The 14,952-nt window shown below is 43.3% G+C and overlaps 1 protein-coding gene across 4 annotated transcripts in view; it reads right to left on the reverse strand.

Annotated features, from left to right (window-relative positions):
* Nucleotides 1–416: 416 nt before the first annotated feature.
* Nucleotides 417–14,952, reverse strand: part of ELP3 (elongator acetyltransferase complex subunit 3) — a 143,038-nt gene continuing 128,502 nt past the window's right edge. For all 4 annotated transcript variants that reach the window (XM_081497041.1, XM_081497040.1, XM_081497045.1 and 1 more), the window contains one exon: nucleotides 417–1,054. In XM_081497041.1, the coding sequence (XP_081353167.1) occupies nucleotides 978–1,054 (77 nt within the window). In that variant the 3' untranslated portion in view covers nucleotides 417–977. The remainder of the gene's footprint in view (nucleotides 1,055–14,952) is intronic.

Here is a 14,952-nt window from a genome sequence, read left to right on the forward strand (position 1 = left end):
TCTCCTATTTTTAGACTTGGGCCTGTTTCCAGTATTTAACTTTCATATATGAGTTTAACTCTGACCTTTCTCCATTTAAAACTGAAAGAGTTAAAATGCAGGGAAGAATGGCTGTGGATGCGCGCCTTGACTTAGGGACACACAAGCTCAGACATGTGTGCGGCAGACTGTCTGCTCAGGACAGACCAACAGGGACGCCAAACGCTTCTCTGGGCGAAAGTGCTGCCCCCGGTGTTTTGCAGTTGTCAAGTGTGTGGGAAGTACAGGCAATAAAAATCCTGAAATAAATGGATGTCTGTAATGGCCCTTTGTAGATGGTAGCCTGTCAACTGAGAAAGGCTGATTTCAGGCTTGAACCCTTACCTGTTCTCTCCCCATCACAGTTATTTCAAACAGCAGCACAGGAACCACAACGATTGCCATTAAAATGAAAGCTCATATTTTAAGCTAGTGCTGGAATGCATACATATTGTAGTAACAGGACAGAGATCAATGTCTGACAGTTTTCACATGATCCCAACACGACTCTTTGTCTATACTCTATATAAATAACCTACCCCTAAGTTTACTCCTTAAGTGACATAGCCAGTTTTAGTTCATGAATCATGGTGTCCAAATGAGTTGATTAACTTGCTTTCTGTCTCTTTGCCTGAGTCACGGTTAGGTCACTTGGAAGTCTCATGCAAAACCGAGAAACTAGATACAGGAGTTAAGCCTCGAAAACAGGTGACGTCTTGAGAACATGCAGGAGTGGGTGGTGTAGGGGGGGGTCTGAGTGTCCAGGCTCCATGGGCTTGGTCAGCAGAAGCCCGACCCAGCCCTAAGCAAGGTTTCCAGGCTCCAGGGGGAAGGGGAGCCTCCTGCCAGGGGCTCAGGGAGGTCCATTTGCTTTGCTCAGCCTCTGTGCTGAGTTTTGAAGACATCCTGAATCCGTTTCCTGCCAGGGAGGAGATGCCTCAAAGTGGACTGGTGTGGTGTTATTCTAGCGTCTTTACCATGTATGGACCTTGCAATCTGTAGCCAATCTTTCTGTAATAATTCCTGGTGCCGACCCCTGTGAAGAAGCAGAAAAAACAGAAGTCAGAATCTCTATTAAGCTTAACTTTGCGTGCATGCTAGGTCACTTGAGTCATGAATGACTCTGTGACCCCATGGACTGTAGCCCACCAGGCTCTTCTGTCCATGGGTTTCTCCAGGCAAGAATACCGGAGGGGGTTGCCATGCCCTCCTCCAGGGGATCTTCCTGACTTAGGGATCGAACCCGCATCTCTTATGTCTCCTGCATTGTTAGGTGGGTTCTTTACAACTACTGCCACCTGCGAAGCCCCAGTGTAACTTTAGTAGCCCTCAAAAGCCAGCACATGTGTCCCTCTGAGTTGTCCTCCTTCAGTCTCCCACTCATTCACAGACCAAAGTCCATTCCAGATTGAATCTCATTTTAGTAAGTAAGTCTGGAACTGTTATAAATTCTGAACTCAAGTTGCATTAAAGCATAGAAACTGTATTTCAGAGCTGATGGGGTTATAATCCTGTGGGCACCATGCAGCATGGCTTTAGATGTTACAGGTGCATGGCGAGTGGTGGATCAAATGTGCGCGATGTCCACACTCCGAGTGAAGCCAGACAGCGTCATGATTTCCTGGGAGGCTGAACGAGAGGACAGGTGTGGGAAGTGGGGTCTCCGCAGCCTCGATGCCCTGACCCAGAGAAGTGTCTGTGCCCCTCACTCCTCCAGAGCGACCACTTCCGCAAAACACTGTCAGTGATATTGAACTAGTGGTACTTAATTTGCACCTTGTTTTACAGGTTTTTTGGGGGTATTTATTTTGATATACAAGCAGTTTAAGCACCAGGAACTTATGCTGACTTTTTATTTGCCTACGTGTTAAGGAACATTAGCTGATTTAAGTCAAATACTAACAGTCTGTAAACTTTTTCTTCTTGAAAAGGAATCTATATATCACTTCCACTTTACAAATTATTGTAATTGGTGTCTCTCTAATAAAACATGAACACATATAAGAAGTTGAGCTCCCAGGAGGATAAAGCGTGGTTTATGTGGTATTATCTATATGAGTGGTTAAGAGTGGCTTTTGATCAGTTAGACATGGGTTTAAGGCCTAGACCTGGTGTTTTAAGGGCTGTGGCTTTGGCTAATTATTTAATTTCCCTGAACCTACATTTTATCATCTGTAATAATGTACCTATGTTTTAAGGATGGTGAATAGTAAATGAGATGGTCCTTGAGATGTGCTTAAGCCCAAGAGTCTGGAAAAAGCTGATTCTTCTGAAACACTGGCTGCTGTTATTATTTTAAAACTTCTAATGATCTGATATCTGATGGTTTTTCTAGCTTCATCTCTTGCTACTATTCTCCCTGGAAACACTATGCTTGAGCCTTGGTGAAGTTTTAAGTTCCCCGTGTGTCTGGTTCTTTACCAGGCTTGGCCCATGCTGTGTCCCCTAGCAAATGAATTAAACCCTGGGGAGGGGTGTGGGATCCTCGGATCTGGAACTGGTTGGTCAGAGGCACACTGACAACCTAGACTTGCGATTTGCATCCAAAGTGGGGGCGGTCTTGGGGACTGAACACGTAACCTGTGGGGTCTGACGCCATCTCCAGGGAGCTACTACCCAGCTGGTGCCACAGAATCACATGTGTGGAAAACACTACTTCTGGTATCAGTAGTGTTGTAGTTTTACTCTGTGTGTAACGTAAAGGAAGACACTGGCATTTTTCTTTTCAGTGCTTTGCCCCACAGCTCTCACCACGGGGCACTGTGACGCTGGCTGTCCTCCCGCTGTGGTGGAAGCTCTGTGTATCTTGTTCGTCACTTTGTATTCCTAGTGATCAATATTGTGTGTGAAATCAGGCCATTGCTAGCCCTCTCCAGTCTAACCTCATTCTTTAGCCCAAACATTTGCTATTTAGGAACAGCCTTCCCATCATGTTTTGCTTCCCATCCCTTTTCAAAATCTTTCAAGTATTATGAAAATGGAACTGAAGCTGATGTGATGGAGGTAACAACAGCATTGTCATGTAGTAGGAGGTCACTGGAGAATTTCCCTTTTAATCCCAGGATTACTGATATTTTGTCTTGTACAATTTCACCTTGTCTTTGTGTTCTTATCATCATTTCTGTTCAACACTGTGGTTTAGGGTAGAGCTGGGGGAAGACAGAAACATGAACAAATAATGAGTCAGGCTGCTCAGACCCACTGGATCCAGGAAGACATCTCATACCTCTCAGAGGGTACGTGCATGTGTGCGTGTGTGCTAAGTCGCTCTTTGCAATCCCATGGACTGTGGCCTGCCAGGCTCCCCTATCCATGGGATTCTCCAGGCGAGAATACTGGAGTGGGTTGCCATGCTCTCCTCCAGGGGATCTTCCTGACCCAGGGATCGAACTCAAGTCTCTTATGTCTCCTTCATTGGCAGTCAGGTTCTTTACCACTGGCGCCACCTGGGAAGTCCCCCTCAGAGGGTACAACCACTTTAGTGTTTGCATTATCTCCTGAAGTTCTGTATCTGTAAGCAGGTCCTATGTCCCAGCAATCACATTCCCAGAGTGAAAAGAGAAACAAGTGCTTATAGCCAACAAAAGACAGGTTACTCATAACATCCAAAACAGGAAATAATCCAAATATCGATCAACAGTAGAATGGATAAAGTATGGGATGTTCACACAATGGAATACTATACGGCAACAGGAAAGCAGGAATTAGAGCTGCCTCGAACACCACAGATGAATCTCACAGATCTTATTTTGCATGAAAGAAACCAGATATATGAGTCCATCAATGAAAAGTTCAGAAACGGGCAAAACTAATTTTGCCCGTGATAAAGCTCAGAATACTGGTTATATTTGGAAGACGATAAGGACTGACTGACAGATGGAACAAGGGAGTGTTCTGGAATGCTGAAAACAGTGTATCTTGATATGGGTTAGAAGTTATTTAATACATGGGAACTTACATACACACAAATTACATGGTATACTGAAAACACTGTACTTTATTCATGTACGTTATAGTTCGATTAAAAAAAAAATCCCATGAGGGTGTACATCCATTTAATAGATGTTCCATGAGTTTTGACAGCTCTATTTATACAAAGAATTCAACAAAATAAGGAAAAAGGATGAGAGGTAGGTGGTTAAGAAACCATTACCAGAGTGATCAGTGTATCACACAGATGTCTCTGAAGTCATTCAACGCAGAGCTTTCTGTTTCTGCTGCTGCTGCTAAGTTGCTTCAGTCGTGTCCGACTCTGTGCGACCCCACAGACGGCAGCCCACCAGGCTCCACCGTCCCTGGGATTCTCCAGGCAAGAACACTGGAGTGGGTTGCCATTTCCTTCTCCAGTGCATGAAAGGGGAAAGTGAAAGTGAAGTCGCTCAGTCGTGTCCGACTCTTAGCGACCCCATGGACTGTAGCCTACCAGGCTCCTCCGTCCATGGGATTTTCCAGACGAGTACTGAATCCTAGAAACTCACAAATATGCTAGAAATGACTTTTGTCATCCTTTCTTTCTTCCACTTTAAAGTTTGCATTCAAACTGAACTTTGCTCTGAGACATGACAGCATTTGGCAGAGGCACCCTAAGATTAAAACGAGCTTTTCCTCACTTCAGCAGCACAGACTGTAGCACAAATTAAGGATTCTGATGAGAAAAGTGACATGACTGCTTACCTTTGAAAGAGATTGCTCTGCATGCTATTTTGAGGACAGAAGGAAAGTTCCAGGAGGGCAGGGTTTTTACCTGCAGAATTGTTAGTACCCGGAGCAATGCCTGCATGTATTTGTTCAGTAAGTGAGTAAGTAACCAAGGGCAGGGGGCTTCCCTGGTGGCTCAGATAATAAAAGAATCTCCTGCAATGCAGAAGACCTGGGTTCAATCCCTGGGTCGGGAAGATCCCCTGGAGGAGGAAATGGCAACCCACTCCAGTATTCTTCCCTGGGAAATGCTATGGACAGAGGCGCCTGGTGGGCTACCACCCATGGGGTCGCAGAGAGTTGGATATGACTGAGCGACTAAGCACACACACACACAACCAAGGGCAGAAACAGGGAGACCAGTTAAGAAGCTATTGCGACAATCCAGGTACGAGATGGAGGTGGCTCAAAGCAGAATCATAGTGGTGAAGAGTGGCTGGAACCTTGAAATACTTAAAAGGGAGACTTAGAAGAATCTGCTGATGGATGTGAAGAGAGGGGCCTAAGATGACTCTAAGGATTTTGGTTGAATAAGGATAGATTTGGAGAAAGAATGAACTGCCAGTTAGTGAGACAGAAAGCTGACAGAAGGGGTGGGGAGCTTGGCTTCGGCCGTGCTGCAGGTGAAATGGCTGTTAAGACATTCAAGTGGGGATGCTGAGTGATATGTGATGATTCTGGAAGCCTTTCTTGCTCTTAGATGGTCTCTTTTCATGTATGTTCTTTTGGAAAGAAATTCATTTTCCTTTTTTCTTAATTGAAGGATAGTTGATTCATAATACTAGTTGTACACATACAACACAGTGACTCAAAATTCTTAAGCCGTACTCCATTTAAAGTTATGATAAAATGTTGGCTATATGCCCTGTGCTATACAATATATCCTTGTAGCTTGTGTATTTCATACGTGGTAGTTTGTGCCTCTTAGTTCCCTACCCCTACTCTGCCTCTCTCCAGTGGTGACCACTAGTTTGTTCTCCGTATCTGTGAGTCTGTTGGAAAGAAATTTCTGGCCGGGGCAGGTAGCTTACGAGGGAGTTGGCTAAGGATGAAGAAGGTGGGTGGAGGCTGGCAGAGTGGGCACCTGAAAACAACCTGGGTCCTTTTTGATACTGTTGGATCATGAAGTAGCCAATCTTAAACTTGCTTACCTAGGAAGCTGTTGTGAAAAATGTTTTCTGTTTGGTGTAAGCCATTTTGTTTGGTACTTTTGGGCACTATAATAATACATAAGATAAACATCATTTTAACCATTTTTAACTGTCCAGTTTACTGGTATTAAGTAGCTTCACACTGTTGTTCAACCCCCACCACCATCCAGTCTACAGCAGTAAAACTGAAAGTCTATATCTATTAAACAATAGCTCCCTGATTTATAGTTATTGCTAGCTAATAAAAACATCCCCTAAAATTTTCAGAAATATAACTGTATTTTTTAAAAAACTGAAGTACAGTTAATTTGCAGTATTGTGTTAGTCTCAAGTATCCAGTGAAGTCATTCAGTTATATATACACACATACAAGATGTTGAGTACAGTTCCCTGTGTGGTACAATAGGTCCTTGTTGGATATCTCTTTTATATATAGTAGTGCGTTATCTGTTAATCCCATATTCCTACTTTATCCCTCCCCCACTTAGTAACCATACCTTTGTTTTCTCTGTCTGTGAGTCTATTTCTGTTTTGTAAATAAGTTCATTTGTATCATTTAAAAAAAAATTCACATATAAGTGGTATCTGTCTTTCTGATTTCACTTAGTATGATAATCTATATAGGTCCATCCATGTTGCTGCAAATGGCAATATTTCATTCTTTTTTACGGCTAATATTCTATTGTATGTATGTGAGTGAGCGTGTATTTGTATATTCACACACACCCTCTCCATACCTTTATCCATTCATCTGTCAACAGACATTTAGGTTGCTTCTATGTCTTGGCTATTGTAAATAGTGCTACAGTGAACACTGGGCTGCATGTATCTTTTCAAATTAGTTTTCTCTAGGTATACACCCAGGAGTGGAACTGAAGGATCTATGGTAACTCTATTTTTAGTTTTTTAAGAAACCCCCATACTGTTCTCCAGAGTGGCTGCACCAACTTACATTCCCACCAACAGTGTAGGAGGGTTCCCTTTTCTCCACATCCTCTCCAGCATTATTTGTAGACTTTTTAATGAGAGCTATTCTGACTGGTGTGAGGTTGGCTTTTTATACTTCTAATTTTACAAAACAGATGTCATTTCCCATGGGCTTAAAACAATCTATTGTGGAGAATTTCAAACAACAAAAGTAGAGGCGATAGTAGACTGAACCTCCAAATACCCAGTACCCAGCTTCCACAATGATCAACTCATCCATCAGACTTCTGTTGCTTCTAGCTTCCTACCTACATGAAGTCACAAGATAGATTTAATGTTTCCTTTTGATTCTGCTCAGCTCAGTCACTGGAATCAAGTTTAAATCTCCTCTTTCAAATAATGATGGTAATCTTTACCATCTTCTTTACCAGTTACAACCAGATTGAGGGCTTCCCAGGTGGCGCTAGTGGTAAAGAATCTGCCTGCCAATGCAGGAGACGTAAGAGATGCAGGTTCGATCCCTGAGTTGGGAAGGTCCCCTGGAGGAGGGCATGGCAATCCACTCCTGTATTCATGCCTGAAGAATCCCATGGACAGAGAAGCCTGGCGGGCTACAGTCCACCAGACTGAAGAGGTGCAGCTGGTCAGAGCTTTACTTCCCCAAGCATGCCCCAGCCTACACCTGTCCACCATAAATAGCTGTAGAGGTGAGAGAGAAGCCACTCCTTACATGTAGCACAGGATTCAACAACCCCTGGACAACCGCAAAGTTCCATGATCTGGCGCAGTCCAAGTGTGCTGGTTAATGAACAGCTTTACGGGGTATAGCTCAGCACTCCTTAGTTAGGAGTCCCACTGAGGGTCCCCTGGGGTCCAGTGGCTGAGAATCCATCTTCCAATGCAGGGGATGTGGGTTGGATCCCTGGTCGGGGAACTAAGATCCCACATGCCATGGTGCAACTAAGCCTGCGTGCCACAACGAGAGAGAAGCCCTCACTGTAACTGAGACCCAATGCAACCAAAAAAAAGAGCCCCACTGAGCATACAGACTCCCCAGTTCCCAACTTCTGCCCTAATACAGAAGATGGGGCCTGGCAACTTTTACCAACTTGAGGGAGGAGAGACATTCAGGCTTTGCTTGCTATGTACCTTTTTGAAGGAAAGGCACACTTTCAAGCTCCGATCCTTGTTTTCAGTAGCACTTGAGACGGGAAGTCTACTTCTGGCCCACCAGGAAAGCTGTCAGTATTTTGGGGAGGGAAGTTTGACCTTTAGCCAGCCTGGACTCTCACCTCTTACTTAAACAAAAATATTCCCCATTTGTATCTCTCTGTGCCTCCTGTTTCTTGAAAGAAAGATTTTCCTCTGTTTCTACCCTCCGCAGAACAGGCTGGCAAAAGTATTAGCATTCTCAGCCAGCTTAGAAGGGAAAACGCACCATCACTGGGGTGGGTGAAGGCCACGTTCTGCCCCTCCTGCTCTCCTTGGTTAGCAGGGCTCCTCCTCACAGTAACTTTCCTCTTGCGAGACAGCCAAGAAAAAGCAATTACATCTCACAGCTGACGTCAGCCGAGCTCCTGGATTGACGTGGGCAGCTGTCTCACAGGCTTCTGCCCTTGAGGACAGACAGGCAGCAGGCTGTCTCCAAAGTGAGTGAGTTCTCTACCCGATGGCCTGCGTGCGGCTCTGCCAGTCCCTGGGCTGGGGAGTGAGCAGGGATGACCTCTGCGCAGCTGTCCTCAGGGTGCCTGGTCAACAGAGCCCACAGCTGGCAGCAGAGCCTTGAAGACAGGGAGGAGGGGGCAGTCCACGAACTGGAGGCATCTCCCCCTGGTTTACTGGGAGCTGGGTGCTCTTGGCAGTCGGCCTTGGAGCAATAAGCCCAAGAGGCCACAGTGCAGAAACAGCTTTCCCACCAAGTACTGATCTGACTGCCCTCTGCTCTTCTCATCTCACTCAGAGCCAGCAGTGTCCTTTGCTTTGATTAAACCCTCAGCCTGGGGCTGCATGGGCTTCCCAGGTGGTGCAGTGGTCAATAATCCGCTTGCCAATGCAGGAGACATAGATTTGATCCCTGGGTCGGGAGGATCCCATGGAGAAGGAAATGACACCAGATGCCTCCGAGCCTCCAGCCCCTCAAGGTGGACAAAAATGCCTCGCTTCCTCATCCCCTCTCCCTTTCTTTGAAAGATGTGTACCATTTAGCTTAACACAGTTTCAGCTACTCTAAGTGTTGATGAAAGAGAGGAAATTACCCAAAATGTACAGGCTAACTGCCTCAGCCACTGGCCACAGAGCAGCTTAACTGTGAGCTGGTCAGTTCAGTTCAGTTGCTCAGTCATGTCCGACTCTCTGTGACCCCATGAATTGCAGCACGCCAGGCTTCCCTGTCCATCACCAACTCCCAGAGTCCACCTAAACTCATGTCCATTGAGTCGGTGATGCCATCCAGCCATCTCATCCTCTGTCGTCCCCTTCTCCTCCTGCCCCTAATCTTTCCCAGCATCAGGGTCTTTTCCAATGAGTCAGCTCTTCGCATCAGGTGGCCAAAGTATTGGAGTTTCAGCTTCAACATCAGTCCTTCCAATGAACACCCAGGATTGATCTCCTTTAGGATGGACTGGTTGGATCCCTTGCAGTCCAAGGGACTCTCAAGCTTCTCCTCCAACACCACAGTTCAAAAGCATCAATTCTTCGGCGCTCAGCTTTCTTCACAGTCCAACTCTCACATCCATACATGACTACTGGAAAAACCATAGCCTTGACTAGACGGACCTTTGTTGGCAAAGCAATGTCTCTGCTTTTTAATATGTTATCTAGGTTGGTCATAACTTTCCTTCCAAGGAGTAAGTGTCTTTTTATTTCATGGCTGCAATCACCATCTGCAGTGATTTTGGAGCCCCCCAAAATAAAGTCTGACACTGTTTCCACATCTATTTCCCATGAAGTGATGGGACCAGATGCCATGATCTTAGTTTTCTCAATGTTGAGCTTTAAGCCAACTTTTTCACTCTCCTCTCTCACTTTCATCAAGAGGCTTTTTAGTTCCTCTTCACTGTCTGCCATAAGGATGGTGTCATCTGCATATCTGAGGTTACTGCTATTTCTGGCAAACTTGATTCCAGCTTGTGCTTCTTCCAGCCCAGCATTTCTCATGATGTACTCTACATGTAAGTTAAATAAGCAGGGTGACAATATGGGGGAGGGAATCAAAGATGAAAATGGAACAAACCTCACAGTTTACTCAAATTCTGTGCTGTGTGTGCTTAGTCGTGTCTGACTTTCAACGACTTCAGAGAGTGTAGCCCACCAGGCTCCTCTGTCCATGGGATTCTCTAGGCAAGAATACTGGAGTGGGTTGCCATTCCCTTCTCCAGGGGATCTTCCCAACCCAGTGACTGAACCCAAGCCTCCTGCGTTGGCAGGCAGATTCTTTACCACTAGCGCCACCAGGTAAGCCCTTAAATTCTACTGATATGTATTAGAAAAAAATGCATTCTATTTTTACATAAATAGAGGAAGAGGGCAAAAGGAGTCAACTAGTCAAGGTGATACCTGATTAGGTTGTGACACTCTGCTTTTCCACGTTACTACAGCCCCTTTCTAAGGAGTAAATCCAATACCAGAGTGAAGCTTAGAAGATGAAAATAAACATATTTTTCCTTTAAAAGAGAAAACGAGTCAGAAGCAGGAAATGAGCCTCAACCCCGCTTGTCAGAATCACAATTAGTTACACAATCACAATTCTGACTAACTCCATCTCAAAATAAAAGCAGCAACAACTGTAGAGCTGAGTGACTGTACAGTATAAAGCCAGAGGAGGGCCACTCTGTTTGGAGCCCTTACATCCACACCAGGGACGCACGCCAGATGCTTGACACACACCACCGAGACTGAGATTACTATCCTGGGAGGCATGAGAGGTTCATAAAGGGTCCTAACTCAAGGTCACACAACTGGGAAGTACAAGAACCATAATTCAGAGCCAGCTTGACTCCATGGCATGCAGTGTGTTCCCAGGGGCCCTGGTGCCTGGTTGTGGGTGATGCCTGACCCCGCTTCCCTTGCTCTGGCTGTGAATATCTCGTCAGCCCTGATAACAGCACATCCATTTTTATTCCAGCATAGAAAGGACAGCTGACTTGTCTCAATCACCTTACCTTTTCTGTGTCCAGTTTCTCGCTGTCCTCTGTTTGATAAGGCCACCATGTTTGTTGTACATAGTGGTTTATTTCCATTTCACTAACAAGGGCTCAGTAAAAAACAGAACAACTACATACAAGGTTCTGGTAACATAGTTTTGAACTGCCTGCCTGTGTTAACAGATGTGGCTCTTACACATGTGAGAACTACTGGGAAGGGGTGTACTGTTTAAATAATTTCATAAATGTGGTTACCCTTTTTAAAATGAAGAGAAATATGATAGAGGTTTGGGGAAAAACAGCAACAAAGATGGAACACTGATGGAAACTAGATCCTACAGGATGAGGAGACCAGGCAGGAGTGCGTGCTGAGTCGCTTCAGTTGTGTCCGACTTTTTGAGACCCCCCATGGACTGTAGCCCACCAGGCTCCTCTGTCCACAGGACTCTCCAGGCAAGAATACTGGAGTGGGTTGCCATTCCCTTCTCCAGGGGATCTTCCCAACCTAGGGAATGAACCTGCATCTCTAACGTTTTCTTGCATTGGCAGATGGGTTTTTTACCACTACCACCACATGGGAAGCCCTAGGAGTATTTAAGCTTATAGAAAAGGTGACTTCAGGCTTATGGCAGACTAAATAGCTAGGGCCAACTTTTTAGCTGCAGACAGTTAAAAAATATATACAAAACTAAAAATGCTTCCACTAGAAAAATACCCACCAGCTATTGATTATCAGGCAGGAAATAGGGAGAATATGTGAGCTCTGAGAAAGGAGTAGAGCCTTTTCTGCCTCAGTGATGATGCCAACCCAGAATGGGCAGCTGGATCCACAAAGGCTGGCTGGATGCAAACAGAATGGGAAGAGGCATGTGGCTATCAGAGGCAGAGAACCAGCTGCAACACCCTGTATCTCTCTTCCCTCTACGAAGGGCTGTCCTCTACGGTACGAGGAAGGTGAGGAGCAACCATCATCGAGGTCTTGAAGTATTCCTGAAAGCAAATTCTCCCATAAAATGCTCAGCAAATAATAAAACAGTGAGGTAGGTACACATCAAGACAAGACAACAAAAGAAAAGAGACTGCAGAGACTCTAGATTTGAAATTATCTGACACAGGTTGTAGAAAAGTTCTGCTTACTACATACATGGAGATAGATGCTAAAGTTAAGAATGTTTAAAAGCTACAAGAAACTATAAAACATGATGTAACAGAGTTGAAAAAGATACCAGAAATCAGAGAATTAAGAACTAAGGCATCAATGGATGAGTTTAAAAGTAGGTTAGACTTAATTAGTAAAGTGGAAGATCCCCTGGAAAATGAAATGGCAACCCACTCCAGTATTCTTGCCTAGAACATCCCATGGACAGAGGAGCCTGGTGGGCTACAGTCCATGAGGTTGCAAGAGTCTGACAAGACTTAACTTTGTACTGTTGTTGCTTAGCCACTAAGTCAGAAGAAACTTCAACAACAAAGCATGGAGAGACAGAGAAATGGGTGAGGGTATAGGACATGAGACACAGTGGATACAATGAATAAGTCTAACATGTTTAGCTGGAGTCCCAGGATGTGGGGGAGGGGGCAACAATGGGATAGAATCTGAGAATGAAAATTACTTGGAACTTAAAAAAGTCAACCACCAATTAAAGAAACTCAATGAAACCTAAGCCATCCCAAGAAGATGAAATGCATATCTAGAATCATAGTAAAACTAGAGAAAATAAAGACATCTAAAAATAAAGATACTTAAAAAAAAGAATCATAAAAGCAGCCAGAGAAGATCCTCAAAAACAGACATCTGACTTCTTAACTGCAGAAGACAGTGGAAAGGCAGCTTCAAGGAACTGAAAGAAAATGCAAGCCCTATGCTATACTCACCGAAACCTACTTTTAAGAATAACCAGAATATGATATTTCATACAATTAAAATTAGAATAATTTGCTACCAGCAGAATTTTACTAAAATAAGTTTTTCAGATACCAAGAAAACAATACTGGCAAATTACCCAAATAAATACTCATCAGTAGTAAAACAAGTAAATTGTGATACATCTACATCATGGAATCCTATATATCAATGAAGGTGAATAAACTACCCTTAGATGCAGCAAGGACTGAAGAACAAAGAAAGTGGTAAATACACCAGTATATCTAAATGAATATTGACTGTACAAAACAGTAATTATAACAGTAGTAATAACAATATCTTGTGGATTTTTGAAAAAATATATCTCATACACAGACACTTCAGAAAAAAGAACATCTGAATAGCCAATAAGCTTACGAAAAGGTAGTCAACTTTATTAGTCATCAGGGAATGTAAATTAAAACTATGAAGAAACACCACTATAAACACATCATATTGAACAACTGACACTCTAATACGAGTGAAAAATGTTAGCACTTTGGAAAACCACTTTGCAGACTCTTATAGTTGAACAAATGTATTCCCTGAAATCCAACAATGCCATTCCTAGGTATATATTCCATACAGATATGTGTTTATGGGCCTCCCCAACTGGAAAATAACCAAATATCCATCAAGAGTAAGACAGGTAAATTGTGAGATATTTGTATAATGGAATCCTGCCTATCAATGAAAATGCATGAACATAGATAGCCACATACCATGTGACCCAATCTCACAATGTTGCACCAAAATAACCAGAACAAAAATGCACCAAAATGATCTCACTTATCTAAAATTAAAAACAACAAAACTATATATATAAATGATTCATAATTAGGAAGTAGAATATAAAGAAACACAACCAAGAAAATAGGAAAAAAGAGGCTCCTGGGGGAAGGAGGAAAGCAAGGGAGAGAGGGGGGTTAAGATTGGGTGGGGTTAACAAGGGTATTGGATGTTGGTTCTGTTCTTGACCTAAATAAGGATTGGTTAAACAGTTCATTTTTTAGCACTTAATGAACTTTGCTGTCTCTTTATTAGAGCTTACTGTCAACTTTTAAAAATGAAAAAGAGAAGGTAAGATTAAGTTATTTGACCTACATGAATACTTATTTAAATAGGGAAATCAATGAATCCTTCATGCATACAGAAATGGGAAAACTTGGGTTAGTGATTCCAACTGGACATAGAACATGAAATTTGTAATGTGACTTAATAAATATCTGATCAATTAAACGATTTCTTCCTCTATTGAGTATATACTGGGTTTTATCTCCTGGACTTCAAGGCAAGAAAAACTCTGGCCTAATAATAACGGTAGGTGCCCAATATGTTACTGGAGAACAGTGGAAAAATAACTCCAGAAAGAATGAAGAGACGGAGCTAAAGCAAAAACAACACCCAGTTGTGGATGTAACTGGTGATGGAAGCACAGTCCAATGCCAAAAAGAACAATATTGAATAGGAACCTGGAATGTTAGGTCCATGAATCAAGGTAAATTGGAAGTGGTCAAACAGGAGATGGCAAGAGTGAACATCAACATTTTAGGAATCAGTGAGCTAAAATGGACTGGAACGGGTGAATTTAACTTAGATGACCATTGTATCTATTACTGTAGACAAGAATCCCTTAGAAGAAATGGAGTAGACCTTATAGCAAAAAGAGTCCAAAATGCAGTACTTGGATGCAATCTCAAAAACAACAGAATGATCTCTATTCATTTCCAAGGCAAACCATTCAATATCACAGTAATCCAAGTCTATGCCCCAACCAGTAATGCTGAAGAAGCTGAAGTTGAACGGTTCTATGAAGACCTACAAGACCTTCTAGAACTAACACCCAAATAAGATGTCCTTCTCATTATAGGGGACTGGAATGCAAAAGTAAGAAGTCAAGAGATACCTGGAGTAACAGGTAAATTAGGCCTTGGAGTACAGAATGAAGCAGGGCAAAGGCTAATAGAGTTTTTCTAAGAAGAACACACTAGTCATAGCAAACACCTTTTCTAACAACACAAGAGAAGACTCTACACATGGACATCACCAGATGGTCAATACTGAAATCAGATTGATTATACTCTTTGCAGCCAAAGATAGAGAAGCTCTATAC

Source organism: Giraffa tippelskirchi, chromosome 1 (assembly GCF_054371585.1).
Source record: "Giraffa tippelskirchi isolate mGirTip1 chromosome 1, T2T-mGirTip1v1.2.pri, whole genome shotgun sequence".
Lineage (NCBI taxonomy): Eukaryota > Metazoa > Chordata > Mammalia > Artiodactyla > Giraffidae > Giraffa > Giraffa tippelskirchi.